The 27,789-nt window shown below is 55.6% G+C and overlaps 2 protein-coding genes across 3 annotated transcripts; one reads left to right on the top strand and one right to left on the bottom strand.

Annotated features, from left to right (window-relative positions):
- Positions 1–2,679: 2,679 nt before the first annotated feature.
- LOC115638798 (transmembrane protein 79-like) lies at positions 2,680–11,671 on the top strand. The gene is made up of 4 exons (XM_030540791.1): positions 2,680–2,862; positions 5,091–5,997; positions 9,947–10,160; positions 11,461–11,671. Exons 1-4 carry the CDS (start codon positions 2,680–2,682, stop codon positions 11,669–11,671), a joined length of 1,515 nt encoding a protein of 504 aa, XP_030396651.1.
- Positions 11,672–14,179: 2,508 nt separating this feature from the next.
- On the bottom strand, positions 14,180–26,997 carry PCSK4 (proprotein convertase subtilisin/kexin type 4). Of its 2 annotated transcripts, XM_030540395.1 has the most exons (15): positions 26,921–26,997; positions 26,041–26,145; positions 25,059–25,154; positions 24,498–24,626; positions 22,733–22,809; positions 21,860–21,948; positions 20,439–20,611; positions 19,612–19,824; positions 19,235–19,335; positions 18,559–18,662; positions 18,131–18,248; positions 17,392–17,571; positions 16,581–16,705; positions 15,800–15,919; positions 14,180–14,781 (listed from the first exon to the last, which is right to left on the bottom strand). In XM_030540395.1, exons 2-15 carry the CDS (start codon positions 26,101–26,103, stop codon positions 14,201–14,203), a joined length of 2,169 nt encoding a protein of 722 aa, XP_030396255.1. In that variant the 5' UTR covers positions 26,104–26,145; positions 26,921–26,997; the 3' UTR covers positions 14,180–14,200. The 2 variants fall into 2 exon arrangements, with proteins under 2 accessions (XP_030396255.1, XP_030396256.1); XM_030540396.1 differs by lacking the exon at positions 16,581–16,705 and having other exon boundaries at positions 14,229–14,781.
- Between the last annotated feature and the right edge of the window lie 792 nt (positions 26,998–27,789).

Below are 27,789 nucleotides of genomic sequence, written 5' to 3' on the forward strand. Positions count from 1 at the left end.
GTGCCTGGCTCTGCCAAGGCTGGGGTGGAGTAAGAGGTTTTGCGTTGTGCTCTCCCTGTTTTAAGGGCCATGTGCTGAGATTCCCAGCTGGACTCTTGTAACTTTGAAAAGTTTTCTTTGTAACCTTTTGTTTAATAAAAACCAAAACCAACTACTCAACTCTGCTGTGCTGCTTCCCTTCTCTTCTCCCCTACTCTCCACTACGCGTTGCCTGCTTTAGTGCAAATGGCCTGAACCCAACTCAATCTTAGTCTGCAGAATACATGCCAGAGGGAAACTGTCTTCACTGCTGGTGGCAAAGGGCTGCTGGCTTGGAGGCAGCTCCAGCCCTGTAAGGTGCAAGATCTGGGGTAGCCACTGGAGGGCACCAGTCATGCAGGAGTAGCTGGTACCTCAGCAGAGACAATCTGCCCTGCTGCTGAGCCAGGGCTGCCCAGACCAGGGAAGCCCCAATTGTCTCCAGGAGGTGTCTGCACAGGTGCAGCCATCTGCTCCCTGGCTGCTGCTTGCTGGAATAGGTATAAGTTCCCACTACAGCTGCAGCCTTAGGCTGGCGCTGCCCCCACAGTGGGGTGCTCTGGCTCGGCTACAGGGAGGTTCATGAGCCAACTACACTGGGTCCCTGAGCTTCGGTAGCTAGACCCAGAGGTCCCAGGTTCAGTCCCTACAGCTCGTGCCCCTGCCCCAGGCTGGGGGGTCTGGAATGGGTGGGTTACTGAGCCAGCCTTTCCCTTCTGAAGGAGACTTGGGTTATGACCCAGCTGCCTTCTCTCCCCATTGGAAAATTGGGTAGGGGGGCTTCCTGGCATAGGGCAGGCTGGAGCTGGGGCCTTGGAGGAGGGGCTGCATCCTGTTCCAGGAGCTGAGGAATACCCCCTCTCCCAGTCACCACCAGCTCAGTCAGTGGAGACATTCCTCCTCCTTCTCTCTTCCCCCCCCCAATCTCATTCCTCCCCATGCACAAGGGGCTTCAAAACCCAGTACCCAGAGGTGGGAAGCCCTGGGCTGCTTCAACAGCTGCCCAATCTAGCCCTGTGGCCACTGGTGCCCTGGGTCCACAGCCCTGCCTCTACCACTCTCTGTGGAATCCAGCTGGATCCCATCACTGGCTTCTGTAACTCTATCCTTGCCCCCAGCCCCCCTTCTGCTGGGCTCAACACCGCGCACATGGCTGCTGCCAAACAAAGGGCGCTATTGTCAGAGAAGCCCTTAGATCACCCTGTCCTGGAGGATTTCAGCCCAGCTCTCAAAGCAATTTCTGGGGGAGAACCAGTAGCCACCAACAGTACTGCTCTCCCCCACCAGTGCCCTGGGCACTGAGAGAAATCCTAGCTGCACAGGGGCCATGCTTCTGGCAGGAGGCTGCTACTTGAGCCACCCAGTGCAGTGAGAAACCTCCTCTCTAGCCAGGGCTGCTTCACCTCCCCTACAACCAGGATAGGGCCAGGGGAGCTGGGTTCTCTACCCTGACTGGCTGGGGGCCTTTGAGCAAGTCACTTCCTCTCTGTGCTTTGGGCTCCCCGGTGGAGTCCTGTTGTTAGGGGAGGATGGCAATGAACGAGGCAGCTCTGAATTAGGCAGAGGGGTGGCCGTGGAGGCCAAGCTTCTGTCCTGTGAGATGGATGGGCAGGAGGGGTTAAGATTCAGGAGACCTGGGCTTGATTTCTGGCTCTGCCACAGACTCTGAGTTTATTTGGGTGAGTCACTCCATCTGTGCCTCTGTTTCCCCTCTGTAAAAACAGAGACTGTAAGACTGGCCCACCGTGCTTTGCGATCGAGGGAGGGGATATGCCTTGCAAGTTAAGAGCTGGGCTGGGGCTGGCTGGCTATGCATGGAGAGAACCAGCTTTAACCGTTTCGGGGCTGGGTAGGGGTGAGGACCCGACCATGGTACAGCAAAGGAACAGTCGGGGTAGTTACACACCCAAGCAGTGCAATTTTAGCTGGACCCAAGGCCCCGGCTCTGAGACATGGGTGCTACAGGGGGGACATTCCTGAGACCCGGTTACATTCCGTTGGTGCTGGTTTTAGGGTCCTGAGTTCATCAGATCTAACCCCCACAGGGACGTTACCCTCATCTAGCCTGATGTGCAGAGCACTGGCTGCCTGGCGATTCCTGGATCCAGCCCATATCTCGTAGCTGAGCTAGCGAATCTTAACGAGGACTGGAGGTAAGGGGTAGAGAATGTACCATGTGCCCAGGGAAGTGTGTTCCCGTGGTTAATTCCTCTCGCTGGCAAATAGGTGCCTCTTATTTCTAGGCTGGGTTTATGGAATTTCTTTTTCCAGCCTTGTCTTGTTCTGCCTTTGCCTGCTAGATCAAAGAGCCCTCTGCCAGTGGGCTCTTCCTCAGGCAGGAACTCGGTCTTCTCTCAAGGGCTGGTACTTAGAGAAGCTCTTCGGGTAAGAGCAGCCTAGCAGAGGTCAGGCTGCCTGGGTCCCAATCCCAGCTCCGCCACTGGGACTTGCTGGGCAATATTTTTTTTCAGTTCCCTTCCCTCAGTGCCTCAGTTTCCCCACCTCGTATTTGTATTCCAGGAACACTAACCCCCATTGTGCTAAGCAGGGTATGGAAGCGCTTGCAGCCTAAACAGGCAAGGAGCAAGAGGGGGAAACTGAGGCATGGGCATATTTCCCCCACCTGGGAGTGCCCCACTCCATGCCCTTACCCCCTGGCCCATGCTGCTGCTGGAGCAGGGGACTGAGGGGCTGAAGCCCTGCTCCCGCGTCGGCTGGCTTCAGCTGAATGGCTCCGACTCCCGTGGGGGTGAGCGGCGCAGAATCGGGCCCCGGCAGGGTGTGGCTGCAAAGCGCTTTGGGATCCTCCGCTGGCAGGGTCAGACTCGGAGCCCTCTGGCCCGGGTTAGGGGGCGGGGGGCGGCCCCGCCTGCGGGGATTGGCCTGGCCGGGCCGGGCTGGGCGGGGGGAGCCGCCTCGGCCAGGCACGAAACTTGACTCGGGTTTTCATTCAAACTTGCAGCCGAGGCGGCGGGACAGAGCGGAGCCCGGGCGCTGCGCGGAGAGTCCCGGGGACTGGAGCGCGGTGAGCCGGGGAGGGGAGCGCAGCGGGGCCTGGAGAGAGATGGGGGGGCCCTGGGGAGGGAGAGAGGTTTGGGGCTTGGATGTAGCGGAGCGGGTTGAGGGGGGAGGTGGATGGTGGTTGTGGGGGACAGTTGGAGCGATGGGGGCAGGGATGGATGTGGGGAGATATGAAGGGGCAGCAGGGCTGGATGTGGGGGGCAATTGGGGGTGATAGGGGGCAGGGGTGGATGTGAGAGCGCTGTAGAGGGGGTTAGGGATGGATGGATGTGGGGGGCGTGGAGGGGGGCAGGGATGGATGCGGGGGACATGGAGGGGGGCAGGGCTGGATGTGGGGGGCATGGAGGGGGCAGGGGTGGGGGACTGAAGGATTCAAATCCATTTGCATCCTGAGCTCTCGACTGTGTTTGAAGTGACCCTTTCCTAAGAGAACAGACCCCCCCCGCCCCCACCATCCCACTAGAGTTGGGGGGAGAGTCCTCTCCTTGTCTCACGTGGGGTCGCTCTGAGGGGCCGGCTCTGGCTGGGGCCCCCGGGATCGAGACGCGGGGGGAGGGAGGGAGGGGGAGTTTCACTGAGCTGTCTCCTCTCTGCTTCCCATCAGCACGAGAGGAGGGGGGCAGTGGAGATCTTGGGGGGGTTAGGGTTAGGGTTAGGCAGACGAGGGGCTGTAGCTTTCCTGAATTTGCTTAGGAGCCCTGTGCGCCTTTGACCCCCCTCACCCCCGCCCAGGTGTCTCCCAGATCCCAGTACATAGGGCTGGGTCCAGCAACTTCGCTTCCAGCTCCAGGGCTGGAGCCAATGGGGGGCGGGGGAGATCACCTCCCTGTGGGATATGATCGCCCATCCAGGTGCATTGTGGGGGCAGTTCTCCTCCCGGATTTGGCTGGTAGCGGAGATGGGATTCCCAATGTGCCGCCCCATTGATCTGTGCACCGTGGCGATTCCCGTCTCCCAACAACATGGCACCCATGGGTGTGGGTCACGTGTCCTCTGTCCCACTGCAGTGAAGAGGCCCCTGTTATAAGGACACAGCCTCCCCATGGCACATTCGGGGGCCATCCCTGAGGGGTCATCCAGCCCATGGGCTGCACCCCACGAGGCCCCTGGCTCCCATGTTGAGGGAGGGACGAGACTGGGGAAATTGCTGCTCAGTGGCCCATTCACCCCTTGATTTCCAGGGGGCTCTATCCTGCAGCCGGCATGGAGACAGAGCTCCCTCTGACCCCCTGGACCCTGCGGTGTCTGAAATCCAGACCACACTCTTGGGGGCCGGAACCCGCCTCCAGCCCCATCCTAACCCCTTTCACCAGCTGTAGGGCAGCAGGGCTCTGCCCCGATGGGAGCCCAGGGACTGCACAGCGCTTTCCCAGAGGTCGCAGCCTGCTTCTGGCTTCAGAGTCTCAGCCTCGTCTTCCAGCTACAAGAGGAGCCTACTCCCTGGGGAGGCCGAGGCCTGTCTCAGCTAAGAGCACTGAGCCCCCAGCCCTGATCCTCAGGGCCAGCAGGAGAGAAGGGATCACAGCACCCATCCCCCAAGAGAAATCCTACCCCTCTGGGGAATTCTCTCCCTGCCCCAGATAACACAGAGCTCCCCTCTCCCCCAAACAGATCTGCGGCGACAGCTGCTTTTCAGGCATCAAATCAAATCTAATACAGTGTCCCTGTCAGTCCCTACCCACCCATGAGAAACATTGCTGGAAGAGATTGGCCTATTGCATTTTCCCAGGAGCAATGAGAGGGAGTGGGGTCTATGGTTAGAGCAGGGGGGTCCGGGAGTCAGGATTTCCACTGGTTAGCGCAGGGGTGGGAATCTGGACTTCCTGCCTCTGAGGGGAACAGGGTCTAGTAGTTACAGCAAGAGAACCCAGGAGTCAGGACTGGCAGGACCTCTCCCTGGCTCTGCTACTGATTTGTGGGGTTGCCTTCCTCTCTCAGATTCCCCCTCCATGACCGTGAGACCCACCTGCCGGGACAGCTGATGAGCCCTGGGGATCAGCAGGGACAGGAGGGGGTCAGACACGCTGTTCTCTCCCCTGCGCTCTGACGAGTCTCTGCCTTGCAACCCTGCCCCTCCAGCCATGACAGCCTCCAAAGCCCCGGCCAGCTGCCACCAGCTGCGGGAGTTTGACAGCGTCAAGGACTCCATTGCTGACCTCATCAACCAGCTGCAGGACATCGACCCGAGCCGCCTCTCCTTTTCGCCCTTCCTGGACCTGGACACCCAGATCTCCCTGGCGCCTGTCTCCGACAGCCCCGAGTCCTCCGTCGAGGAGCTGCGCTCCGCCTCTGAGGAGGAGGCCTCCCTCATCCAGGCTACAAGCGACTCTCCAGGGCCAGAGGCTGAGCCGGTGGAGGGGATGCGGAGCCAGGGAGCTGGTCCTTTCCTGGGGGAGGACCCCCAGCCTTCCACGGTGCAGGGGGACGCCGGGCTTCCCATGGCAATGGACCCCAAAGACCCCATCCTTCCCCTGGGCTGCGACCCACGGGAGACCGGCTGGGCAGGGCCTGGAGACAGTGTGGTGGTGGCAGTGCCCAAGGAGACCTGCTTCCTGGACAGGGTGGAGGCAGAGACCCCCATGGTGCGGCACATGGAGCATCTGCCCACTGGCAGGGAGCCAAGCAGGGCACAGCCCCACAGCGAAGGGCCAGCATGCCCCACGGCCAGTTGGCCTCTCCCCAGGGAGGAGCAGCCGTTCCTCGGCTCGGGTGTGGAGCTGGTTTCCTGTGGCCCCGAGGAGCCCACCCCTCGCCCACCGGGGAATTGCTGCGACTGCGGCACCAGCTCCCACCTGAAGGCTGTGTCCTCGGTCTTCGTCTCACTGCTCCTGGCGCCCTGGGTCCTCTACGGACTCTATTATCTCCTGCCCTTCGAGCCGCCGCTTTGCCCGGACCTGGCCAGCCGTGTGGCCTTCGCCCTGCGCTGCCTCCTCATCACCGTGGTGCCCAGCATTCTTGGTAAGGCCTGGGGTCGTCGGGCTTCAGGGCCCGGGCAGGGGTCAGGAGGGAATCTCCTCTCCTCCTGGCAAGCTTCTGGGGGACCCAAGCTGTCACCCTGCCTGCCAGCGCCCCCCAACCCATCGTGGCCCTGTCCCTGGTGCAGTTTACCCCGGTGCAAATCAGGATGGTGGTGTTTTCACACTCACCCCTTGCACTGGTGAACAGTGCGACTGCATGAGGGGGCAGGGTGACGAGGGGCTGGTCCTGATGTTGGTGTGACCACCAGGGTTCTAGACCTGACTTTCAGAGGGAGAGTTATCGAGCAGTGAAAGCAGGGGGCCGAGGCTCCTGGCTGCTATTCCAGGCTCTGCCACTCACTATGTGACCTTAGGCAAGTCCCTGTCCTGTGCCTCAGTTTACCCTGCTGTAAAATGAGGATAATGACCCTGTCGGGGGCAGGGGGCAATTGGCATTTCTCAGACCTGGGTCATGGCAACATCTGCTTAGAAACTCGGACAAAGAGAGCAGAATTCCAGCTTTCCTTCCGGCCCGTCTGCCTTTCTTGAGACCCTCACACAAGGGTCTCAGGATCTTTCTATTGACTCCTGCATCTTGGCCTGAGCCCGAAGCTAATGCTTTCTGCTCCCTCTTGAGCACATGGGTATTTGTCAGGGGCTCCCCTCCCAGGATACCTTCCTCTGTTCATTTGGGATCCCTCATTTGGGCTCTCGTGAAAGGGTCTGGAGCCCCAAGGGCACCAAGACATTCACTCTGCCCTATTGGTGACAGGAAGCCACTTCCTAGTGGGCCTGGTGCCACATGGGATGGTGTCACCAGCTACGCTGCTCCCTGGACCCCCAGGAAGCGTGAGTGCATCTGCCCAGTGCAGGCACACCGGGCTGGATGGCTGATCGGGCTGCCGTCAGCTGGGGTCCCCCTCTGCCTTCTCATTTCCCCCCTCCCTGCTCTGGCTGTGGTGCTGAATGCAGAAGAGGGAAGACGTGGTCCCCACCCCCGTTAATATCTTTGCATGCTGATTGCTTTCCGTGGGGTGCCGGGTGACTGGGGCTTGCCAGCCCCTATCTGTGATGTGCTTGGCAATGGAAATCTCCCTCTAAGTGGGGCCAGGGTGTGGACAGCTCCCAGAACAGCAACCACTAGTGACCCATCACTCTCTGATGCCCTGGGAAGATCCCGCTCCTGATTCCAAACCAGGACTTTGGCACGAGCCCTGTTTTAATCCGTCCCGGGTTTTGCACTGAGCCCAGCGCCTGCTGGGGGCAGGACTGTGGGTGCTCAGGGCCTGATCCAGAGGCCATCTGCTGTGTTTCATACGATCATAGAATATCAGGGCTGGAAGGGACCTCAGGAGGTATCTAGTCCCACCCCCTGCTCACAGCAGGGCCAATCCCAGCTAATCATCCCAGCCAGGGCTTTGTCAAGCCTGACCTTAAAAACCTCTAAGGATGGAGATTCCACCACCTCCCTAGGGAACCGATTGGATCTGTTTGGCTCAGGCTCCTAGTGAATGCTGTGAGGTCACCCCTGTAGGGCAGACATGGCCCCTGGAGCCTACTGTCCTATAGCTCAGCCCCTCCACAGCAGGAGCACAGTACCCCCGCCATGGGGCAGAGCAGCATGCGTGGGGCTGCAGACCCTGCAGAGACCTTGCTTTGGGCCGTGGAGAAGACCTGCCAGATCCCCAGTCCTCTCCCTGGCGGCTGAGAACAGCTGGTTATTCCTAGAGAAGGGGGAGTGGCAGAGCTGGAGTCTACGGGGAAAAAGGAGTCACTCCAATGCACAGTCACTACTTTGATTTCCAGCTAAGCCCCCTGAGCGCCCCCCCCCCACACCATTGCTGGCAGAGACCTTTCCCCCCCAAGCCAAGCCAGGAATGTCCTCTGCACCTGACTCCCATCTCCAGCCACCCGAGCTCTGTCTCCCACGCCCAGCTGCTCCCTGGGCTGGACACATCTGCCGCTTGTACACATCTCCCGCTGTCTCGGGGCTGCCAGCACAGGGGGTGAGTGTTGCTAAGCGCTGGGGCCGGACCCCAGCCCCCGCCTGTCTCCCGTGGAAGGCACAAGGGGAGATGGTTTAATTACAGAGAAAATTCCTCTGGGTCCCTTTGTTATCTCTGTAAACAGCAAGCGGGACAGGAGCAAACACGGGGCTGTTGGCCTGAAATTGGATTTTGGAAGGATCCCTGAGCCCAGCATTCCTGCCTTAATGAGAGAGGAGTGGGAGCTGCTGCAGCAGCTGCCTAGCCGGTCCCTGAGCCTAGGCAGACTCTGAGCAGGCACTAAAGCAAAGGCCTTGTCACCGGGGTAACCTGAGCACCTGGATGTCTCATCCGGAGGCATGCAGTGGGCTGAATGCGCTGGGCTTTGCATGACCAGCTGGCTTATCCCCTCCCTTCACTGGGTGCTGGGCAGGGCGGTGGCCTGGCCCCACTGCTCTCACTAATTTGCTGTGCACCTCCTGAGCACCCAGTCCCCAAGTCTGTTATATTGCTTATTGGGGGCGTGGACATGTCTGGGAGCCCCCAGGACCCGTGATGTTAGGTTCTGCACAAACACAGCCCTGCCCCATGATCTAGGTTCCAGTCCCCCCACCCTGCGGCCCCAAGAGCTGCACTTGTAGGAAATTTCCCATCCCAGTGTTGCATGCACTAATAACTCCCATCTGCATCTGGTAGGAGACTGAGCGGGGAGGGATCAAAAGGGCCCCCCCCTTCCCCGCCGAGTGACCCAGTTCTGAGCCTCCAGATCAGGGCAGCCAGCTCCGCCTGCCCTTGAATGTTTCGTGGTGGCTTTTGATATCTGTCCACCAGGGAATGAATTCAGGGGTGAGGATTTCTGATGAGGGGCAGTGGGGGTATCAGCTGGGAAGGAGGAAGGGCAGCAGGTCTGACCTTTGAGTGTTTGCTGTAGCCTGTATGGGGGGAGGGCCAACTCCTGGCTGCCCTCTGAGACCGAGGCCTCCCCTTCTTTCACGGTGGGTAAGATTTAGCAGGAGTGACAGGCCTCCCAGCTCTGCAGGAGACAGGTGGGCAGCCTGGCAGGATGGGCCCTACCTGCTGTTTGCAGCAGCGCTCCTCAGCCCGTGCAGCCAGCTGTTCAAGGCACAAAGCTAGTGCAAACCAACAGCTTTAAGTGTAGGATCAGGTGCGTGTCTCATACTTCTGCTCCTGGAGCTCACCGTGTCCTGCCTTGTGCCTCGCCAGCCAATGGACTCTGCCCTCTGACACGTGTTTCCATCCACTGGTAACAGTAGTGCCTAGCACTTTGCAGCGAGATTGAGACTTATCACCACGGTACTGAAGGGGAAACTGAGGCACGCAGCTGCAGAATGACTCGTGAGGTTACACACACTGGCAGAACCCCAGATAGAACTCAGAAGTCCAGACTGCCACCTCTCTAGGGTATTTTTGGCTCCTATTTCTGTAGTGCCTGAGCATCTCACAGGCTTCATCCTCCTTACCTCCCTGTGAGGCAGGGCAGGGCTGGGGGATCTGCCGTGCAGAGAGGCTGGGACCTACCCAAGACATAAGTCTGTAAGAGCAGGGAATTGAACCTGGCTCATTCAAGTGCCACCCTGACCGCTGCAGTGGTCTGCCCTAAATGCCCAATACTACGGGTCCTATCAACTCTGAGCCTCAGCTCTTTGGTACGGCTCAGAGCACGTGGTGGGCACTGAACGGCTCTGATAAAATAGGGAGGAGTTGTACCCAGGGACTGGGCGAGCCACATTTACCCACGGGCTCCACCAAGCCCACGAGCTCTTTCGTTTTGGGGACAGGGAACATGACATGTGGCACTGGCTTCGCTAGTGCTGGCGGCCGAGAGCGGCTCTGTCTCAGCAAGAGCAGGGCAAGGGCAGGAATTGGCGCTCAGAGGCATGAAGGGGTCTGGGTTTGGCTGTGGTGTCTGATGCAAACCTCCCCCCCCCCACTCCCTGCCCCTAGGTGCCATGTTCGGGGCTCTCGTCAAGCTCTGCTCGGTGGCTATCGACCCGCTGGACACACGCTCCCCGCCCGTCCTGCTCCACCGGCTGTACATCACCAGCTCCACGGAGCAGCTTGTCATCTTTGGCCTCAACACAGTGGTGCTGGCCACATTCCTGGCCCAGGAGCATCTGCGCCTCATCCCCGTCCTGGCTGGGCTCTTCTCCATCGGCAGGTGAGACCCTGGGACCAGGGATGGCAGTGGGCAGCATGGACGATGCACCCAGTTAACCCCCTGTCCCCCACACCCCTTCCTGTGCCCCACGGAGATTCAGTTAAATGCCTCTTGTCCAGCCCCTCCTTAGTAGAGACACAACTCGGGGGCCTGACGCCGCTCTTGCCCACTGTAGCTCCGCTGATGCCAGTTCACCCCAGCTGAGGATCTGGCTCCAGGGCCGCCCAGAGGATTCAGGGGGCCTGGGGTCTATGGCGGCAGGGGGCCCCCGCTGCCAAACTGCCACCGAAGACCCGCCCCAGGATCCGCCGCCGAAGTGCTGGAAGGACCCCCCACCGCGGGTCTTCAGGGCCCTTCGGCGGCAGGTCCCAGAGTAGAAGGATCCCCTGTTGCCGAATTGCCGATGATGACCCAGAGTGGAAGAAGCTCCGGGGGCCCGGGCCCCACGAGAGTTTTCCAGGGCCCTCGGAGCGAGTGAAGGACCCCACTGCAGGGGCCCCCAAAAAAACTCTCATGGGGGCCCCTATGGGGCCCAGGGCAAATTGCCCCACTTGCCCCACCCCCCCCGGGCGGCCCTGTCTGGCTCTCCAGTGGGAACTGAAGCGCTCAGCTCTTTTGGGTGAAGTCCCCCTCATGTCCCCTCTAACTGCAGCTCTCCACTGAGCTGGTGGCCCCTCCTGGCCTGCGGCTTGCCTCAGGGATCGTGGTAAGGGATTTCCAGCCCATTGCTCGGGCTGTGCTGCCTTCCAGAAACTCCTTTCCCCCAATGGCATAGCCGCGTGCTGGCCCGGAGCAGCACCCAGAGCTGTTGGGCCTATAGAAGTCAGTAGGTGCCTCCGTGATGTAACAGACAGGAGAGCTCCTCAGAGCCTCTCGTTTATTTCTAGCCATGTTGTGAGCCAGATCTTGTTGGCACGAGTGTAACCCTGATTGCATCTCCTTGGCCGGCTGGTTTCTTTGCCTGGGGAGAGCTGGGGGAGCTTTCCACAAGAGGCTGCAGCCTGGCGAGGAATGACTTGGTCTCACATGACCGGCTGGGGGAGGCTATGATGGGTACTGGAGAGAGCAGAGTTGTCATCAAGCACTTGGACCTTTAACCTCCCAAGTAACTGCATGATCCTCGCGTTCTCCCCCACCCTGGTCTCAGCTCCTGGTCTCCATGAATTCCGTACGCTCCCCGGGGCAGGGAGTCCATCCTTATCACGTGTTGCTGCTGGGCGCTCCATATACTTGTCCCCTGGTGAGCAGCCCTCTGGCGCGCTGGGGCTGGGTAGCGGACGCTCTGCCTTTTGTGCTGCAGATGCTGTTACTGGATCACCCTCCACGTCGGCAGCGCTTACCGCGGCTTTGGCTTCGGCATCTCTTTCTTCCCGGCCCTGGCCATGACCGTCTACAACTTGTTCTGTCTGTACGACCTGGGCTTCGCCTTCTTCTTCGCGCCCTCTCCAGCGGGTGGCAGCGGCGGCAGCGGGAGCTCCCCCACGCGGGAGCCTGGGAGCCAAGGCACTTGAAGGAGGAGACAGCATAGGATGGGGAGAGTCCTGAGCTCCAGCAGCCTCCACCTCTGAACAGCTACTCCAGCCCAGCTTGGATCAACACACAAGGCAGCATAAAGCATCCCGGCTTCAGTCCATCCGCAGCTGTGCCCTCCCACCCCCCAGCTGGGCAGTACTGAGTGATGGACAAGCCCCGCAGCCGAAGGCAACTTCTTAGCAACCACGGCCGTGAGGTCACCAAGACACCACAGAGCAGCAGGGCCCGGCACTGTGCTACCAAACAGTGTGGGAAGGGCTTTTCCCAGCCCAAGGCCTGCAGCATGTGAAACTGCTCCAGCAAGCTCCTGCTCCGAGGAGATCTGTAACGGACATTGAGTCCTGCCCCTGGAGATCCCCTTGGTCTCTCCCTCCCTCCCACCCAGCCTTCTCGGGGCTGTGCCGTGTGCCAGGGCACAGCTGTCTCTGCAGCCTGGCCAAGTTAATCTGAGCTCAGAGGAGAGGGGCTTTAGCCTCTCCCTTTGATGTGGCCTGGTCCTACCTCCCTCTGGCATGCTGCTGCAGCCAGGGCAGGGAGATGAGCAACTGTAGTGTCCTAATGACATGCTAAGCCTGGCAGATCAGGTCACGTGGGCAGACCTGGGCCAAAAACCTGGCTTTATTGCCCTGGAAAATTAGCCTGAACTCCCAGGAGAAGGCTCTGCAATCCTCAGCCTCAGCCCTGTCATTTTTCTTGCTATTTCCTCCATGGGGCCAGGGCACCTCACAACACTGCCCGGCACCTGTAGCAGTGCCCAGAGGAGCTGTCCTTTCCTTTCTCTGCATAGGCAGGTTACATAACTCCGACTGCAGGCACAAGCCGGGTACTCAGTTGTATGAATGGCTGGGGGGTTAAGCCCTTCTCTGTGCATTTATGATCCCAAATACTCTTGATCAAAGTGACGTTCTGAGTTAAGAGGGGCAGCGGTGGCTTGCTGGGAGGGAGGATTTCATCCCATTCAGGGATAATCTGGAGCAGAGCAGTAGGCAGTGGACTTGATCCAGCATTGCCCTGCTCCTCAGGGGAGTAGTTAAACCAGGGCAGGGTGCCCCCCACTCCCAGATCAGAAGGGTGATGATTGGTATACAGGAACGGGAAAGCAGGCTGGCTGGGGGAGGAGCGTGGATACTGGCGGGTGAGCTGCGTGGGATGCAGGGGGCAGGAGCTGGCAAGCAGGAGCTGGCTGGTTGTAGTGTGACAGGAGACAGCTGTTAGTGCTGTTGGGGGGCACACCCAGTGGTGTTGCTGGGCCCAGGACCTTACAGAGACAAGGCAGGTGAGGAACTCACCCTTTTTGTCACTCACCTCAGGAGTCAGGCCAATAAAAAACATCACCTCCCTCCCCTCGGCTCTGTCTGATCACCACTAAGAATTCGAACTCCCCCACCACTGCCCAAGGCAGAAAAACCACCAGCCAGGATCTAGGCTTCCTCCCTGCGGAGGATGATTTGCCAGGAGGGAATATTCCCTTTCCTGGCTGAGCAGAGGTAACTTCCCCCTTCCGCTGTGCCCAGAGGGGACGGCACCTGAACTGGGAATTCTGAGAAGGGAAACTTGAGGCTAAGCTGCCCCTCCCCCAAGGCCAAGCCCCTCAGCTCTGTTCCTGGAGCAGAAATTTGCCTCCCTCCTCTACTTGTACAATCACTGTGCAGACCTGGGCCCAACGCTGCAGCTGCAGGAACCCTCTTGAAATCCAAGCTGAGGGTCCGGTCGGCTGTGTCCAGCGCAAAAAGGCCATTACGTGTAGTGACGGCAGCCACCGCTCTGTTCAGCTGGTTCCTTGCAGAACCTACCTGGGCAAAAACCTCTGAACAAAATAAACTATTGTTTCTACCTCTTCAGGCCCCACCGCGTCTGTTACCGGAAGGGGGATCGCTGCCCCTGAGGGATTTCGGCAGCACAAAGCGATGGCGGGAGCTGGTTACAGGAGTGCAGGCCCAGAGCCTCACAGAATGGCCTGAGGCACCAAGCTGCGATTGCTTGCAATGGGCAGCGGATTCCTAAAGGCCTCTGATGCTCTGGGATGCAGAGATCAAGGCTTGGTCCTTTGTTACCTAGCGAGACCCCTGGGCTGCCTCTGCGCCAAGCAGTCCAGCTACCAGCTTAACATTCCCCCTCTCCCACATGCAAAGTTGCCTCAGCTCACGGCCTGTGAGAGGTCAAACACCCTCCTCCAGCGGGAAGAGGGACAGGTAACTGGGTGGAAAATCCTCTCCCAACTCATCACTTTTCACTCTCCCTCGTGAGCGTGGAAGGTGACATGCTGCACACTTAGCAATGCTGCAGCCCTCGGCCGATATGCAGTAGCCCCCAGGAGCCACAGCCGGGGACAGGCGCAGAGGAGCACGGAGCCCCTCATCTGACTCTCTGACCCCTGAGGCTCCAGGATGCGGGACGGGAGGGCAGCCAATGCAGTGGTCATGGTAGCCAGTGGGGTTTGCAGCAAGAGAGGAGGGGCCAGCTGTGACTGACAATAGCTGATTTATTTCACAAGGTGGGGGGCGGTCTCAGGTTCTAAGTCTGGAAGCAGCATGGCCTGCAGGCAGGGTCTGGGCTAGGTGGCCAGCGCTGCCCTCCGCTGGTGGCCCCAGAGCCTGCAGCTGCCCGAGCTCATTTAAGCACCCAGCCTCTCTTGGGGTCCCAGGCTGATTTCCCCCTTCCAGGCCAGCAGCTGTGGGCAGAGCAGAGAGTCCCCTCTGCTGCTTCCAGGAGGCGGCGAGGGACACCCCATAGCAGGTGATGCAGAGGACACCCATGAGGAGAAGGCCCCCACCCAGCAGGATTGCCAGGACGATGAAGATGAGGTGCTGCCGGTGCGCCGCTGCAGGCTTGCTGGGAAAGACGGAGGGGTACGCCGGCGGGGAGCAGGAGTGGGAGAGCTCGTGGAAGGTGCAGAAGGGGGGGCAGGCGGTGCAGTTGTTGGCTGTGTCCCCCCGGCAGGTGTAGCAGGACGGGTGGCAGGTGGCACAGACCTGGGCAGGATGTGGGCTCCTGTCCAGGCTGGGGGACCTCCTGGATCGGTTGTAATAGCGGGGAGGGCAGTAGGACAGGCAGAGGTGCTGGAACGCATAGAAGGCACTGCTGCATTCTGTGGGGTGAGGGGCAAGGGTTAGCCTCAGGCTATGTACTGCAACATGGGCTGAAATGCAGCCACCTCTAGGGTGGGCGGGCAAGAGCCAGCACAGAGCCGGCTGCACAGCTGTGGGGCACGATCTTACTGAGGTGCTCTGGCATGGCCAGTGCCCACACGCAGCAGAGGGGAGCCTGGGCCCAAATCCACAGAGCTATTTCAGTGGCAGTAAGGAGCCTAGATACCTTGGAGGATCTGGGCCTTGGTGTTTAAGGTCTCCTCCAAGAAAGCCCCCCACGTGGAGAACACCAGTTACTGCTCTCTGCGGTACAAAGGGTTAAATTGGCCTTGGCTGGATTCAAACCTGTGACTCCAAGGAATCTAAGTGGTTTCTAGTTCCAGCCTGCTGTACAGAGCACTGATATCCCCTTGGGCTTAAGGACAGACAGGCACACTGAGAAACTCTCAACTGCTTATGGCTGTGGGATTGATTCAGCCCCAGCCCGGCCTGGTTTGCTGAACCCAAGTTGAATGGCTTAGCAGCCCCTCTAGCCAAGCCGGCCATGCCCCATTGTAATGCCCGACTGAAGAGGGGGAAGGACACCAGGCTGACATGAAGCAGGCTTCCCCCAATTCATTCCTGGGGCCAGCAGGAGATGCCAGTATGGCCAAGGCCTGGCGCACAGCACCCCCGAAAGGATGGTCTGTCACTCAGTGACCCCCCGGCTCACTGAGGAGGGCCACTGACTGGATTTTTGGAAGACCCAGCCAGGAGAGTCTAAAGGGAACACAGAAGCATCTTCAGGGCTGCGACACGGACGTACCCCCCCACCCCAGCTCACCAGGCAAATGGCCTCCTCTGAGGTGAGCTGAGGTAACTCCTGGGTGGCCAGCTGCCCCTGGGGTGGGTGGGTGTCAGGGAGAGCCAGCCATGTGGCTGTAGATAACTCTTGACTTTGCCTGAGGACTACAGCAAAGCCCCATGCTAATGAGTCTATTGGTGCCAGGGTGGTAATGAAGAACCAGGACAACTCACCTTCGCACGCTCCCTCGGAGTCCCGCCTCACACACTCGCTCACAACGGAGGCTGCTATCTTCCTGGCCGTCATGTCCTCGTCCGTTCCGTAGAGCTGCAGGACGAAGCTGGTGAGGAACCCTGGGAGAGGGGGTTCAAGAGAGGAGTTTCAGACTTGATGCAGTGGAGCCCATGATCCCAAATGCCACGAATTTCCTACAAGTCACCCACCCGGGCACTTCACGGAGCTCTGGCCCAAAGGCCCCTGGTGAGGGAGCTTTCAAGGATCCGAAGCAGGTGCAACCTCACTAGCTCCAGAATCCCCATGAGAAGAGGGAATTTAGCTCAGGCCCTGTGCACACTGAGTGGTGCAGGAGAAGGATGGCATAAACAGGACAGCAAAGGAGGGGTGCACAGGGGAGGAAACGAAACCGGGCTCAGGGGCACCACTGGTTCCTGGTGCACAAGGGATTAACTCTGGCTCTGCTTCCCCCTGCACAAGTGTTCAGAGGAAGAGCGGTGAACAGCCACCTGGGAGACACCACTGCCTTTGGGAACAGTCGCTCCCACTGGGAGACAGCAACATAACAACTAACCCGGGAAGAGACCTTGCTGCCTGGAACTCCTCTGCTGGCCTACAGGGGAACATGGCTCCATCTTTAAGCACATCCCCGCTCGCCGAGCTGTTCAGCAGCCTGGGATGTCCTGAACTCTGCTCACCCTCAGCTAACCAGAGGAAAAGCAGCTGTAGCGATAGCAATGGGGCTCTTGCATACGTCTCCTGCATGACGGGGACGCTCACCTGTGTTGTAAGCATCACCCTTGTTCTCTAGGAAGAGCGTCCAGGTGCCCCGTGGGTCCTCGTCCCAGAAGTGCGTGGACATGAAGGACCAATCCCTGTAGCCCTGGTTGCTGGTGTCATATGGCCTAGCGGGGGTGGGGGAAGGGAAATTCACAAACCCTTCAGACTTTGGACACTAGAAGGTCATGGGATGCACTTCAGAAACCCAGAGGTGAGCGTTGGACAAGTATCCGGGTTCTTACAATGGCAGCATCAAATGTACCAGAGCCCGAGAGACATAGCTTGCCTTAACCATTTGCCTTTCTAGCAGAAAGGCTTTTCAAAGCAGCCTTCACCTCACAGCCCTGCTGGGGTAACTGTCTTCTGGGCATACACTGCTCTCCTGCTTGGGTCAGGAAGGAACCAGTGCCCCTGTAATCTAGTGCATTGTGGAGGTTGTGGCTTCCCCTCGAGGAGACCGGATACCACACCAGATAATCCACGGATGCATTCCAATGCAGCAGTTCTGATGTCCCCAGCACAATGGTTCCATATAGAGACACAACCTACCTCTCATCTAGCTGGGACCCCCCTGTCCCCCGCATACTCGCCTTTAGCAATATGGGAAGGGCAGGGTGGTTGTAACCCTGACACCTGCAAGTTGAGAACTCCTATCCTAGTGCCACGGCTCGTTTGGAGCAATCACACTCCCTGAGATTCAGGTTTTAAGTTTTTATAACCATGAAATTCCCATTTGATCACTGCAGGCTGCACCCCCCCACACCCCCACTCCGTGGAAGTACCAGCAGGAAGTGTTCAGTCCACACCTTACCTGATGGCCACCAGGGTGGACTTGGTTCCCATTGGGCTGGTCAGAGAGATGGCCAGATCCCCTCTCCTGCTGTAGCTTAGAGAGATGCGGACCTGGACGTGCTCCAGGGAGCGGATATGCCTGGTCCTCCCGATGCAGGTGGAGACTTCTTTGCTGACTGTGAGTTTTGAGCCTATCTCCCTGCCAGGAGACAAGAAGAGGAGGTGAAGGTGTCTGCCCCAGCTTGGGGCCCAGAAACCCAATGAGACCAGGAACGGGGGAGTCTGCTACTAAAGCCTCTTGCTTCAGCAGATGTTTTTTAATGAAACCACAAAGGAACACATCAGGTCAGGTGTGTCCAGCAAACTGGAGCTAAAGCAGAGCAGAGCTCTGGGATAAAAGTTCATAGGGTCCAAGCAGAGGATGGGGATCACTCTTTGCGGGCAGGGTTATTTTTCTGGGGGAGGACCCCACAGTGTCCCAGCTCTTGTCCCCAAGAATATGAGGGACAGGCAGTCACTAATCTTTGCTGCCACCCCCTTTAACACGCACACACAACTGAAACAGCAGGAGCTCCTGAAGTGCTGTGGTGTTTGTAAGTATCCAGCCCATACTTGAGACCTTGGGATGGAGACCAGGTTCCCATTTCCCTGCAAAAACGTCCTCGGGAAGTGGTTCCCAGCTCCTGCTTTTTCTACTAGAATTTCCCCTGCAACGCACAACACAAGGGGTCAGATTCCACCAGGATTTCTTCTCTTACAGGGGCACGTAGACAACCTTGACGGAACACTTCCTCTGGGGCCTGGTTGTAGTCCACTTCTTGGCCAGGTCCACCAGATCTCCAGCATCCAGGAGTCCATAGCCGTAATGGTGGCTTACTGAAAAACAGACACCCAGTCCAGGGAAGGATCAATGAGCCCCAACACCGGACTGCTAAGCCGTGACTTATTGCTGCCAGATATGCTGGTGAAAAATCAGCTCTTAGATACCCAAAGAACCAGCATTTTCTTTCCCAGCAAGCATGAGAGGTGCACTTGGTCTAGATGCTGCAGCGTTTATGGAGACCACCAACAGCTGATGAAGGCTGGTAAGGGCTGCAAGCCTCTTGTTCTTTTAAATACCATGGTGGAAGTAACTAGGGTCCCGGTAGCAATTTTCACTGAGTAAAGATCTAACGAGCAGCCTCACCTTTGCGTCCGACTCCGTTCAGGGCCCAGTCTTCTGCCTGCAGGTGGGCTGGCTTGGAGGCTCTCACCATGAGATGCTGCATGTCGCGCCAGGTCAGTGCTGGGCTAGAGACAAGGAGCACTTTGGGAAAGAGGTCTCCTGTATCAAAAGGCTGAGGTGACTCTGGGGCTGGCGAGAGGGGGCAGGTGGCTTCTGCTCATCCACACAGCAGGTAGAGCATGGGCAAGCTTTCTCCAGACTGTCCCAGCTTGGAGAGGCCACGTTACAGGGTTAACAGCAGACCATCTGTGGCTCATTCAGTCCTTGGCTTCTCTGCCAACATGGGGGGCCAGTTAGGGCAGATGGTGGGTTGGACACCCAGCCATGTGGACTGGATGGAGACCCCCAACTGGTTTCCCGCAGGCAGCTGAACAGCTGGAAGGGGGCGTTAGCTTTGGTTCCCTGTAATGTATCCCTGGAGAGAAGACTGCATAACCCAGGTCATCATGAGCTATTTTAGTTACCGTGTTTGCTTTTGTCAGGGTGATGGGGACATATTTTGACCGTAATCCCTACAGACATTCTTATGGACTCTGGAAAGAAGCCCTAGCAGATTCCCTGGGGGTAGCGGCTTCGTTGCTGAGGCAGGGGCAGCCTTAGGAGGTAGGAGTGCAGCGTGAACGTGTGTTCTACCTACTTGGCCTCCAGAGCGAGCGCGATCATCCCAGCAGCCAGGGGGGCAGAGGCCGAGGTGCCCGTGTGCTTGTCCGTGCAGCGGTGCCGCAGGTCAGTTGTCACCTGGGGAGAGAGGGTAGGTGAGGAACCCATGGGATTGGCATCTCAGAGAGATGCAGAGACACATTCTGTGCTGAATCATCTGCTGGGTCTGAGCAGCCTTTGCTGGTAAAGGAGCAGCAGTGAAATTCAGGGCAGAACTCTCAAGCCATCAGTCTGCTCCGCAGTCGGCCAGAAGGGGTCACTGCTGAGCCGCCTCTTGGCTGGGGCCCCGCTACGGTGGGCCCTTGAGTGCAGCCTTAACATAGGGGAGAGAGGAACGGGCGGGGGGGGACTCACGATCTGCTTCTCGCTCTTGATGCCGCTGCTGTAGGTGGTGGTGAGGGTGGAGGCACAGGCCTCGCTGTACCAGGGCACCCGGCCGCTCTGGGTCGCGCTGCCCACCGACAGGGTGTAGATGCTGTTGGTGTACCCATCGCAGTTACAGTTGTCCGAGTGGATGCCGCCATTGCCAGAGGCCCAGACGAAGAGAGACCCCAGGCCGCCGCGCCCCTGTGGGGAGGGGAGCAAGCAGGGACCAGTGTTACAGTGCGGGGTGGGGGGGACAGAGTCCCTGCTGCAGTGGTGTTAATATGGTGCTAATGTGGCACAGGGCTCCTCCCAGCTCCCCTGTCTGTTGGCAGTGGGGGGATTCCCGGGTCCTGGCTACAGCTGACCTCGTTTCCATGGAAACACAATATACTGTAGTTAAGCTGACCAATCCCCACCTGCCGCAGCATGCGTACAGGGTGCTATTTCGGAGGGGGATGGGAGTAAATAGGAAGGGTGGGGCTAGTCCCATGTAAAATTATACCCAACAACTGTTCATACTGGATCAAACCAAGGCTCCAGCTAGCTTAGCCTTGATCAGCAGGCTGGCTCTGATGCGTCAGTGGAGGGCAAAAAAGGACCCAGCACCCAGGGCCATGTCGTGCATGGGGAGCAGAATTCCTCCCTGAACTGGCCCCAGGTGCCTGGCTGAGAGCTGCCCCGCTCGGGGGCTGGCGTAGCAGAGTGCCCAGTTCGGTGCTCTCCAGCCCACGTCATCCCTCCCCTTCAGAAGTCACAAACCCCCTTTTCAGAGGCAACAAGCCAGCAAAGGAACCAAGTCCAGAACCCGCGCTTACATTCGCTATCCCCTTGTAGAAAGCTTCCAGGGCCAGGATCCCAGGTCCATCCACAGTTTTACCATCATCCTCTGGGCCCCAGCTTGCACTGTAGATGTGGATGTGTTGGGGGCGGAAACTCAAGGACTGAGCCTCCACGATGTCTGTGATGGGACCATCGAGCATCCTCACACCTGTGGGGCCAGGGAAGAGAGAGCGGCTAAGTCACAGGTCTCAACGAGCCAGCACTGCCCTTAACAGGCCCATGAGCCTCTCCCACTCCAGGTCAGGCAGGCGTCTCCAGTTGCTGGGGTTAGCATGCAAGCCTCCATGCTAGCCTCATAACCATGACCCTACCAAATTCACAGCCATGAAGAACGCGTCACAGACCATGAAATATGGTCCCTGTACTATACAGATTTCGCAGGGGAGACCAGCGTTTCTCAAATTAGGGGGCCTGACACTAAAGGGACTTGCAGGGTATTTTGGGGGGCGGGGGGGAGGTTGCTGTATTGCCACCCTTACTTCTGCGCTCCCTTCAGAGCTGGGCGGCTGGAGAGTGATGGCTGCTGACCGAGCATCCAGCTCTGAAGGCAGCACTGCCGCCAGCAGCAGTGCAGAAGTAAAGGTAGCAGTATCACAACCCCCCCCTACAATAACCTGTGACACCCCCCACACACACACACAACTCCTTTTTGGGTCAGGACCCCTACAATTACAACACTGTGAAATTTCAGATTTAAATAGCTGAAATCATGAAATTTACAATTTTTAAAATCCTATGACCATGAAATTGACCAAAATGGCCTGTGAATTTGGTAGGGCCCTAATCATAACATCACCCTTTGCAGCAGCTAAGCAAGAGCTCCCTCTAGTGTCACTCAAGGCTCCAGCTTCAGCCAGGTCAGCCTAACCTTGAGCACTTTGCATATGTTCAGCGCAATGCCCAGGCATTAACCAGTCAATCTCTGTAGCCAGAGCAGCATGGTGAGGCAGGGATGGGGTTTTCACTATTCTACAGATGGACACACAGAGGTTAAGGGACCAGATGTTCAGAGATGCTGAGCACCTGCAATTCTCATTGGTTTCAAATGGATTTGTAACTACTTGCTCCTGCTGCAAAATAAAATTAAAAAAAAAAATCAATCAGGTCCTAATTGATTGTCCAAGCCCTTGCAGTACGTAATCGGCAGAGCTGGATTGAGAGCTCTGGAGCTCCTGCCCTCATGCCCTGTGCTCAGTCCACTAAACTGTGCTGCCTTTTACGATAGTTGCATTCTGTTTTAACCAAGAGTTTGGTTTGAGAGGCCAGAACTGCCCTTATGCTGTACAGCCAAGTCCCTGTTCTGTGGCCATGCACTCCCCCAGAGGTCTGGGCAAGCTCGGGCCCTCCCTTCCCATGGTATCTGGGAAGTATCACACCAAGAAAGCAGATGGCTTACCTCCAATTTTTGCATTGTACGCGACGCCGACTCCACAGAGTCTGTTGTTGGCTGCCGCTGCCACCTCTCCTGCACAGCGTGTCCCGTGCCTGAGGGACAGAGGCAGGGAGCAAGAGTCACCACAGCCATATCTGCCAGTCAAACAGCCAGATTCCTCCATATGCTCTGCCTTGCCATGAGGTACAGCGCATGCTAATGCTGACTAGCAGCTGTTCCTCTCCCTGGAATATTCCAGTGGAGCAGGGAGGGTCCCTCCTTAAGTCACCTTGGGGGGCTGCTTTCCATTTGGGCACGACTTAGTCACATGCAAGTCGTGGGAAGTGGTGCAGTAAGTGCTGGCAGGTGGGATGAGAGAGAACCACTGAAACCACCAGCCTGCCAGATGGCCCAGAGAGCATTACATTTGGTCACTGTGAGAGGAGGAGGGGCCAGACACAAGGTTAGAATCCTGCTATTTGAGTCAGCTGGGGATTCACGGTACTGGACACTCTGGGGTGCACTGCGCCCTGCATACACGCACTGGTGGGCCTGCCAGACCAATATCACGATCGTAACGTCTTCACTGCAGCTGAGATGCTGCTTAGTGTCACTGCCTAGGTAGGTGCAAACCTGAGGCAGATCCCTCTGACTCCAGTCCAAGTGCCTGAATGTCCCCCCACAGGAACACGTGCTCTGTAACCCTAGTCCTTCATTGTTCAGGGACAGAATTCGCTTCCACCTTCTTCACCTCAGTGCATCCTGATAGTGAATCTCATGACGCATCAAGAGGACAACCCTGGAGATCAGCTATACCAGAGAGACAAAATCCCCAAGGCAGGGGATTTAGATCTGACACCCCCAGCAGCAGCACCCCTGCTTGCTGCGGGAACTCACCGATTCTCATCCCAGAGGTTGTAACGAGGCTGTGGGTCCGGATCGTTGCTGTTGAAGTCATAACTCGCAAGGGGATCCTAAAGCAAGACGAAACACGAAGGTGAGAAGACCCTGCTTAGGAAAGCATGTCTTTGTTACAATGGACATTATACATTCGCTTTAACCCCTAGAATGAAACCAACAACCAGGTAAATAATCAGCATCTATAGAGCACTCCACATGGTGAGTGTTCTTCACAAGTGTTACCATGTGCTCCTATGGGACACTGATAACAATAGCCCAGGGGTTAATCCAGGGAAATCCTATGGCCTGTGTTACACAGGAGGGCAAACGAGATGATCAGAGTGGTTGCTTCTGGCCTAATAATCTATTAATCCATATTTTAATAACAGGAAACAAAGATTACCTAAAGTAATTCAGTAGCAGAGACAGGATTAGAACAGGAATTCCTGGCTCCTAGCCCTGTGTGTGTATATATGTGTATATATATACACACACACACGTTTATTAAACAGGATTTAATTCTACAAAGTTGCACTGGTTTACCACTCTTCTGGTTTAAACTCAGTTACACCAGTTTAACTTAGATGCAAATTAACCTGATAGAAAACAAGTTTAAATCAATGTACACAACTTTCACTGGTTTTGACAAAGTCTACTTATAATCACACCTTTGGTTAAACTGGTGCTACTCTGTGTTTTGACCGGAGCACAAGGATACCTAATGCTTTACAAAGGAAGTCTGTGTCATTATCCCCATTTTAAATATGGGGATAATGGAGGCAAAAGGAGGTAAAAAGTCACTTGCTAAAATAACCCAGCAGGTCTGTGGCAAAGCCAGGAATAGTCGTCAAGTCTCCTGAATCCCATCCCAGTGCTTTGTCCATTAGCCCAGTGGTTCTCAAGGGGTACGTGCACCCCTGGGGGTAGGCAGAGCTCTTCCAGGGGGTCCATCAACTCATCTAGATATTTGCCGAGTTTTGCAACAGGCTACATAAAAAGCCTTAGCAAAGCCAGTACAAACTACAATTTCAGACAGACATTGATTTGTTTATGCTGATCTATAGACTATACAGAAATGCAAGTACAATATTTATATTCCAGTTGATTTATTTTATATGGTCAAAATGAGAAAGGAAGCAATTTGTCAGTACTAGTGTGGCTGTGACACTTTTGTATTTTTACGTCCGATTTTATAAGCAAGTAATTTTTAAGTGAGGTGAAATTTGGGGCTACGCAAGACAAGTCAGACTCCTGAAAGGGGGACAGTCATCTGGAAAGGTTGAGAGCCACTGCATTAGCCCATGCTGCCTCTCTGGGAGAGGATATGGCTGCGAGGGAGGAGTGAACCCAACTTCTATGCAATTTAGAGGACATACAAGGTGCACTATAGATGATCACTTATTTAGGAGATTCAGTTGCTCCTTTCTCCATTCGTTTTCTAAACATGTGCTGGGATTCAGCTTCCACTAATTACATCTCGTCATGTTTCTTTGGTCTTGGATATTTCTTTTATAGAAGCCATTTCAAACTTCGGAAGTTTCCCTCACTGAAGAGGCTAAGCCTTTTGATCCAGCCATCCAGATGCTGGGCTCCCCAGGGGTGAGCCCCACCACCCCAGGATAAAGGTTCTGTCACAGCTTCTCCTCTTCCTTGCAGGAAATATGCTACAAAGAAGCACCTCGCTGTAGCTGATCAATCCCAAAGGACTCAGCTGTGGAGGTCACAACATTGGGATGCCTGGATAGTTTCAGATTGATCTTACATAGTTAGCAGACAGATCGGGGTGGTCTCTCTCCAGTCCATCATCCAGGATGGAGAGCACCACGCCCAAGCCGGTGTACCCTTTGCTCCAAGCGGTAAGGATGTTCAGGTCTGGATGGACATCGTTGTTCTGAAACAAAAGCCAGACCAGGTTTGAGCACAAAGGTCCATTCTGGCCTGTGATCTATGAATCACCTTTACGAATCATAGAATTGTAGGACTGGAAGGGACCTCAAGAGGTCTTCTAGTCCAGACTCCTGCATCAAGGCAGGACTAAGTATTATCTAAACTATCCCTGACAGGTGACTGTCTAACCTGCTCTTAAAAACCTTCAATGACAGAGATTGTTCTGATTTATTACCAGTATTATTCCTACTTTACAACTAAGGAAAATGAGGCATGCAGTGGTGAAGTGAATGCCTCAAGCAAGAGAGCTGAAGAATAAAAGCCAGAAGTCCTGGCACCCGGTTGGCTGCTCTAAACGCTAGAACCCACTTCCTCATGGACCGTTAAACCAAAAAGAGGATCAGACAGGAGAAGGTAACAGAATATAAATTCTTACCATGTACCACTGTTTATGGAACCAAGGATCTGTTGGCACGACAGCGATGGTTCTTTTCGTACGCCTCTTCAGCGTTTGCTGCTCAAACCACTGGACCTAGATGGAGAGGAGTCACCCTTCTTAATGCCAGGGAAAGCAGCAAGTTCCTCTTCGCCGGTCTACTCCCAGTGACAGATTTCACCTCCCATTGTACATTTCCCATACCACTTAGGCCTTTGTGCTCTACCAGCTTGGTGGAAGGGCCATTTTAACCATACATCCAGAGGTTTTCCGTAGCCACTGAAGTAGATCTCATTTCCTGAAGCTTTAGTCTATGGTTGCAAAGTACTAACAGAAAAGACCCTCTATCGATTCCTAACCAAATCAGTTCCAAAGTCTGTTACAGACATTGTAACTGACAGGACACCAAATTAATTAGGAGATCTTTGGCAAACGCATCCAAGGTTTGCCTCTAGAAGACTACTTCTAGGAAAAATAACATTGGCAGTTGCTCATAAGATAAAAGGGCTATTGGTCCTTATGCTTCAGATCTGATCACACGCTGGGGCTCAAGAAGAAACTCTCTCCACCAAACAAACAGTGGATAGTAACATACTATTAGTTCTCCTGCCGTCCTCTGAAGCACTGGCCACTGTCAGGGATGGGCTATCAAACCTGCATTCAAGGTTACACGTGCTGGTTTGACAGCACAGCAACTCCATTCAATCGGTGCCTGATCTGCAGTATTTATAGACAGAACTATGGAAGCCAATCCCTTGGCCGATCCCTTTCCCTCTTAGCTCGGACAGGAGGAAAGAGCCCGTGCTACGTCTCAACCAGAAGTCAGGAGCTCCATGCAGGAGTAACTCGGTGATATTCTCTGCCCTGTGCTATGCAGGAGACCAAACTAGATGCTCACAATGGTCCAGTTAAAATTCACGAACACATTTTCTAACAAGCTGAAGTTCTTTTGAGCTTCCACCACAAATTACACTCTGTTCACCTTGGGCTCTCTTTTCAGATGCACATGCCAGCCCCAGTGTCTGTTCAGCGATTCCTGCACCATGCCTCGGTGTTTGAAATGGTAATAGTGTTCCCCTTCAATTATCTGCAGAAAGAAGAGTTATATATAAGGCTATGACATGGGGACAACCAGAACCCACCAGGGAAATTAACCATGTATGCCTTTCAGCATAATAAACTGCAGGATCTGTCATTTACTGAGTATACAAGCCAAATCTCTTCTCCCTTATAAGCACGTCCTCTGGGCATACTTTAATATATAAAAACAGGCCTGTTGCATTAGGAGTTTCCATTCTATATTCACCTTTGTCATTTTAGAATTCCCTTCAGAGTAATGGAGAGCTAACGTTTCTGATCTACTTGCCAACTGCTGGCTGACTGGGGTGGGTCTCTCCATGTTTCCATTTTCTCAATCATGGGGCACTAAGTGAAACCACAGTGAGTGGCAGTTTGAATGGACAGGCATCCACCGAAGATCCTGAGCCCTGAGCACTCCAGAGAGCTGGTTCCACAATCGGTTAGCAAATGACGTATTTTAAAGCGAAAGGCGGAGAGAAACAAGACAAAGATCTGCACAGCCTTTTAAATATTCTAGGAGGCCATTTGGATGCTACAGCAGAAAGGTAGGGAAGGACACAGAGGTGGAGCTGATAAAGAGGAAATCCTTGTAATAGCCAATCTCAAGCACAGAGTCTCTACTTAAGAGAGAAAAACGTTTTGTGGCAAGTTTTGGCTCAGAACTAGGTTATTCATGCAGCTGAGTTACCCTGAAAACAGGCCTATACAATGGTAAAGACAAGCAGTTGTTATTTAGCAAAGCACCACTCAGATAAAGGTTGGTTTCGTGATTGAAACATTACCTTGTAGGGAACATACTGCCAAGGACACAGCAGAGGGTGGAAAAGGGGCAAACAGATGTTCAAATACCCAGACTCAAAGTGAATGGAAGGTGGGAAGTGGTTGTACTATTTCAGAAGTCTCAGCAATGCAGAACACCTAGAATAAAGGACAAGTAGAAATCCTAGAGTATATTCAGAGAGCGACTGTGAGAGGAATCAAAGAAAAACAGCTAAGATAATAGATTTTGGAACGAAGTCTGAAGGAGGTGACATTGAATTAGTGGGACACCTGGCTGTATGAAGCACCACCGTTCCCCCTGCTCAGGATTTTATGAAGAGGGCAAACCATTGTATAATCAAAGCGAGCACCATGGAAGATAGGTAGGTCAATATCTGAAAAAAAAAAATCAAGGTGGAAAGTCAGTTGGGGGCTTGTTTTGGTACAACAGAAGATCAGATTAAAAGGTGGGGAGAGGAGGTCGTTTGTAACCAAACAGCTGCTCCAGTGGAGTTCTCAAGGCCTAAAACCAGTTGTATAGGCAGAGGAGGTGAATTTGATCTCTTATTGATTTACAGGGATACATGACAGGATGATGGTTGTCGGCCATTCAGAACTAAAAGGAGATAAAGCTCTTTCAGATAAGGGTATTCACTGGCAGGCTGGCTTTGTGTTCAGTAAGACAGTGTAGGGAGGTAGCATGATCTAGTGGATAGAGCACCAGACTGGGAGTCAGGATCCTGGGTTCTATTCCCAACTCAGCCACTAACCTGGTGCATGACTTTGGGCAAGTCACTTCCTCTGCCTTCCTCCCACCCTTTATCAGTCTGGTTTCTTTAGACTGTGAGCTTTTCAGGACAGTAGCGGTCTTTTACTAGACGTTTGTACAGAA

This window comes from Gopherus evgoodei, chromosome 22, assembly GCF_007399415.2.
Source record: "Gopherus evgoodei ecotype Sinaloan lineage chromosome 22, rGopEvg1_v1.p, whole genome shotgun sequence".
In the NCBI taxonomy this organism is placed as follows: Eukaryota; Metazoa; Chordata; order Testudines; family Testudinidae; genus Gopherus; species Gopherus evgoodei.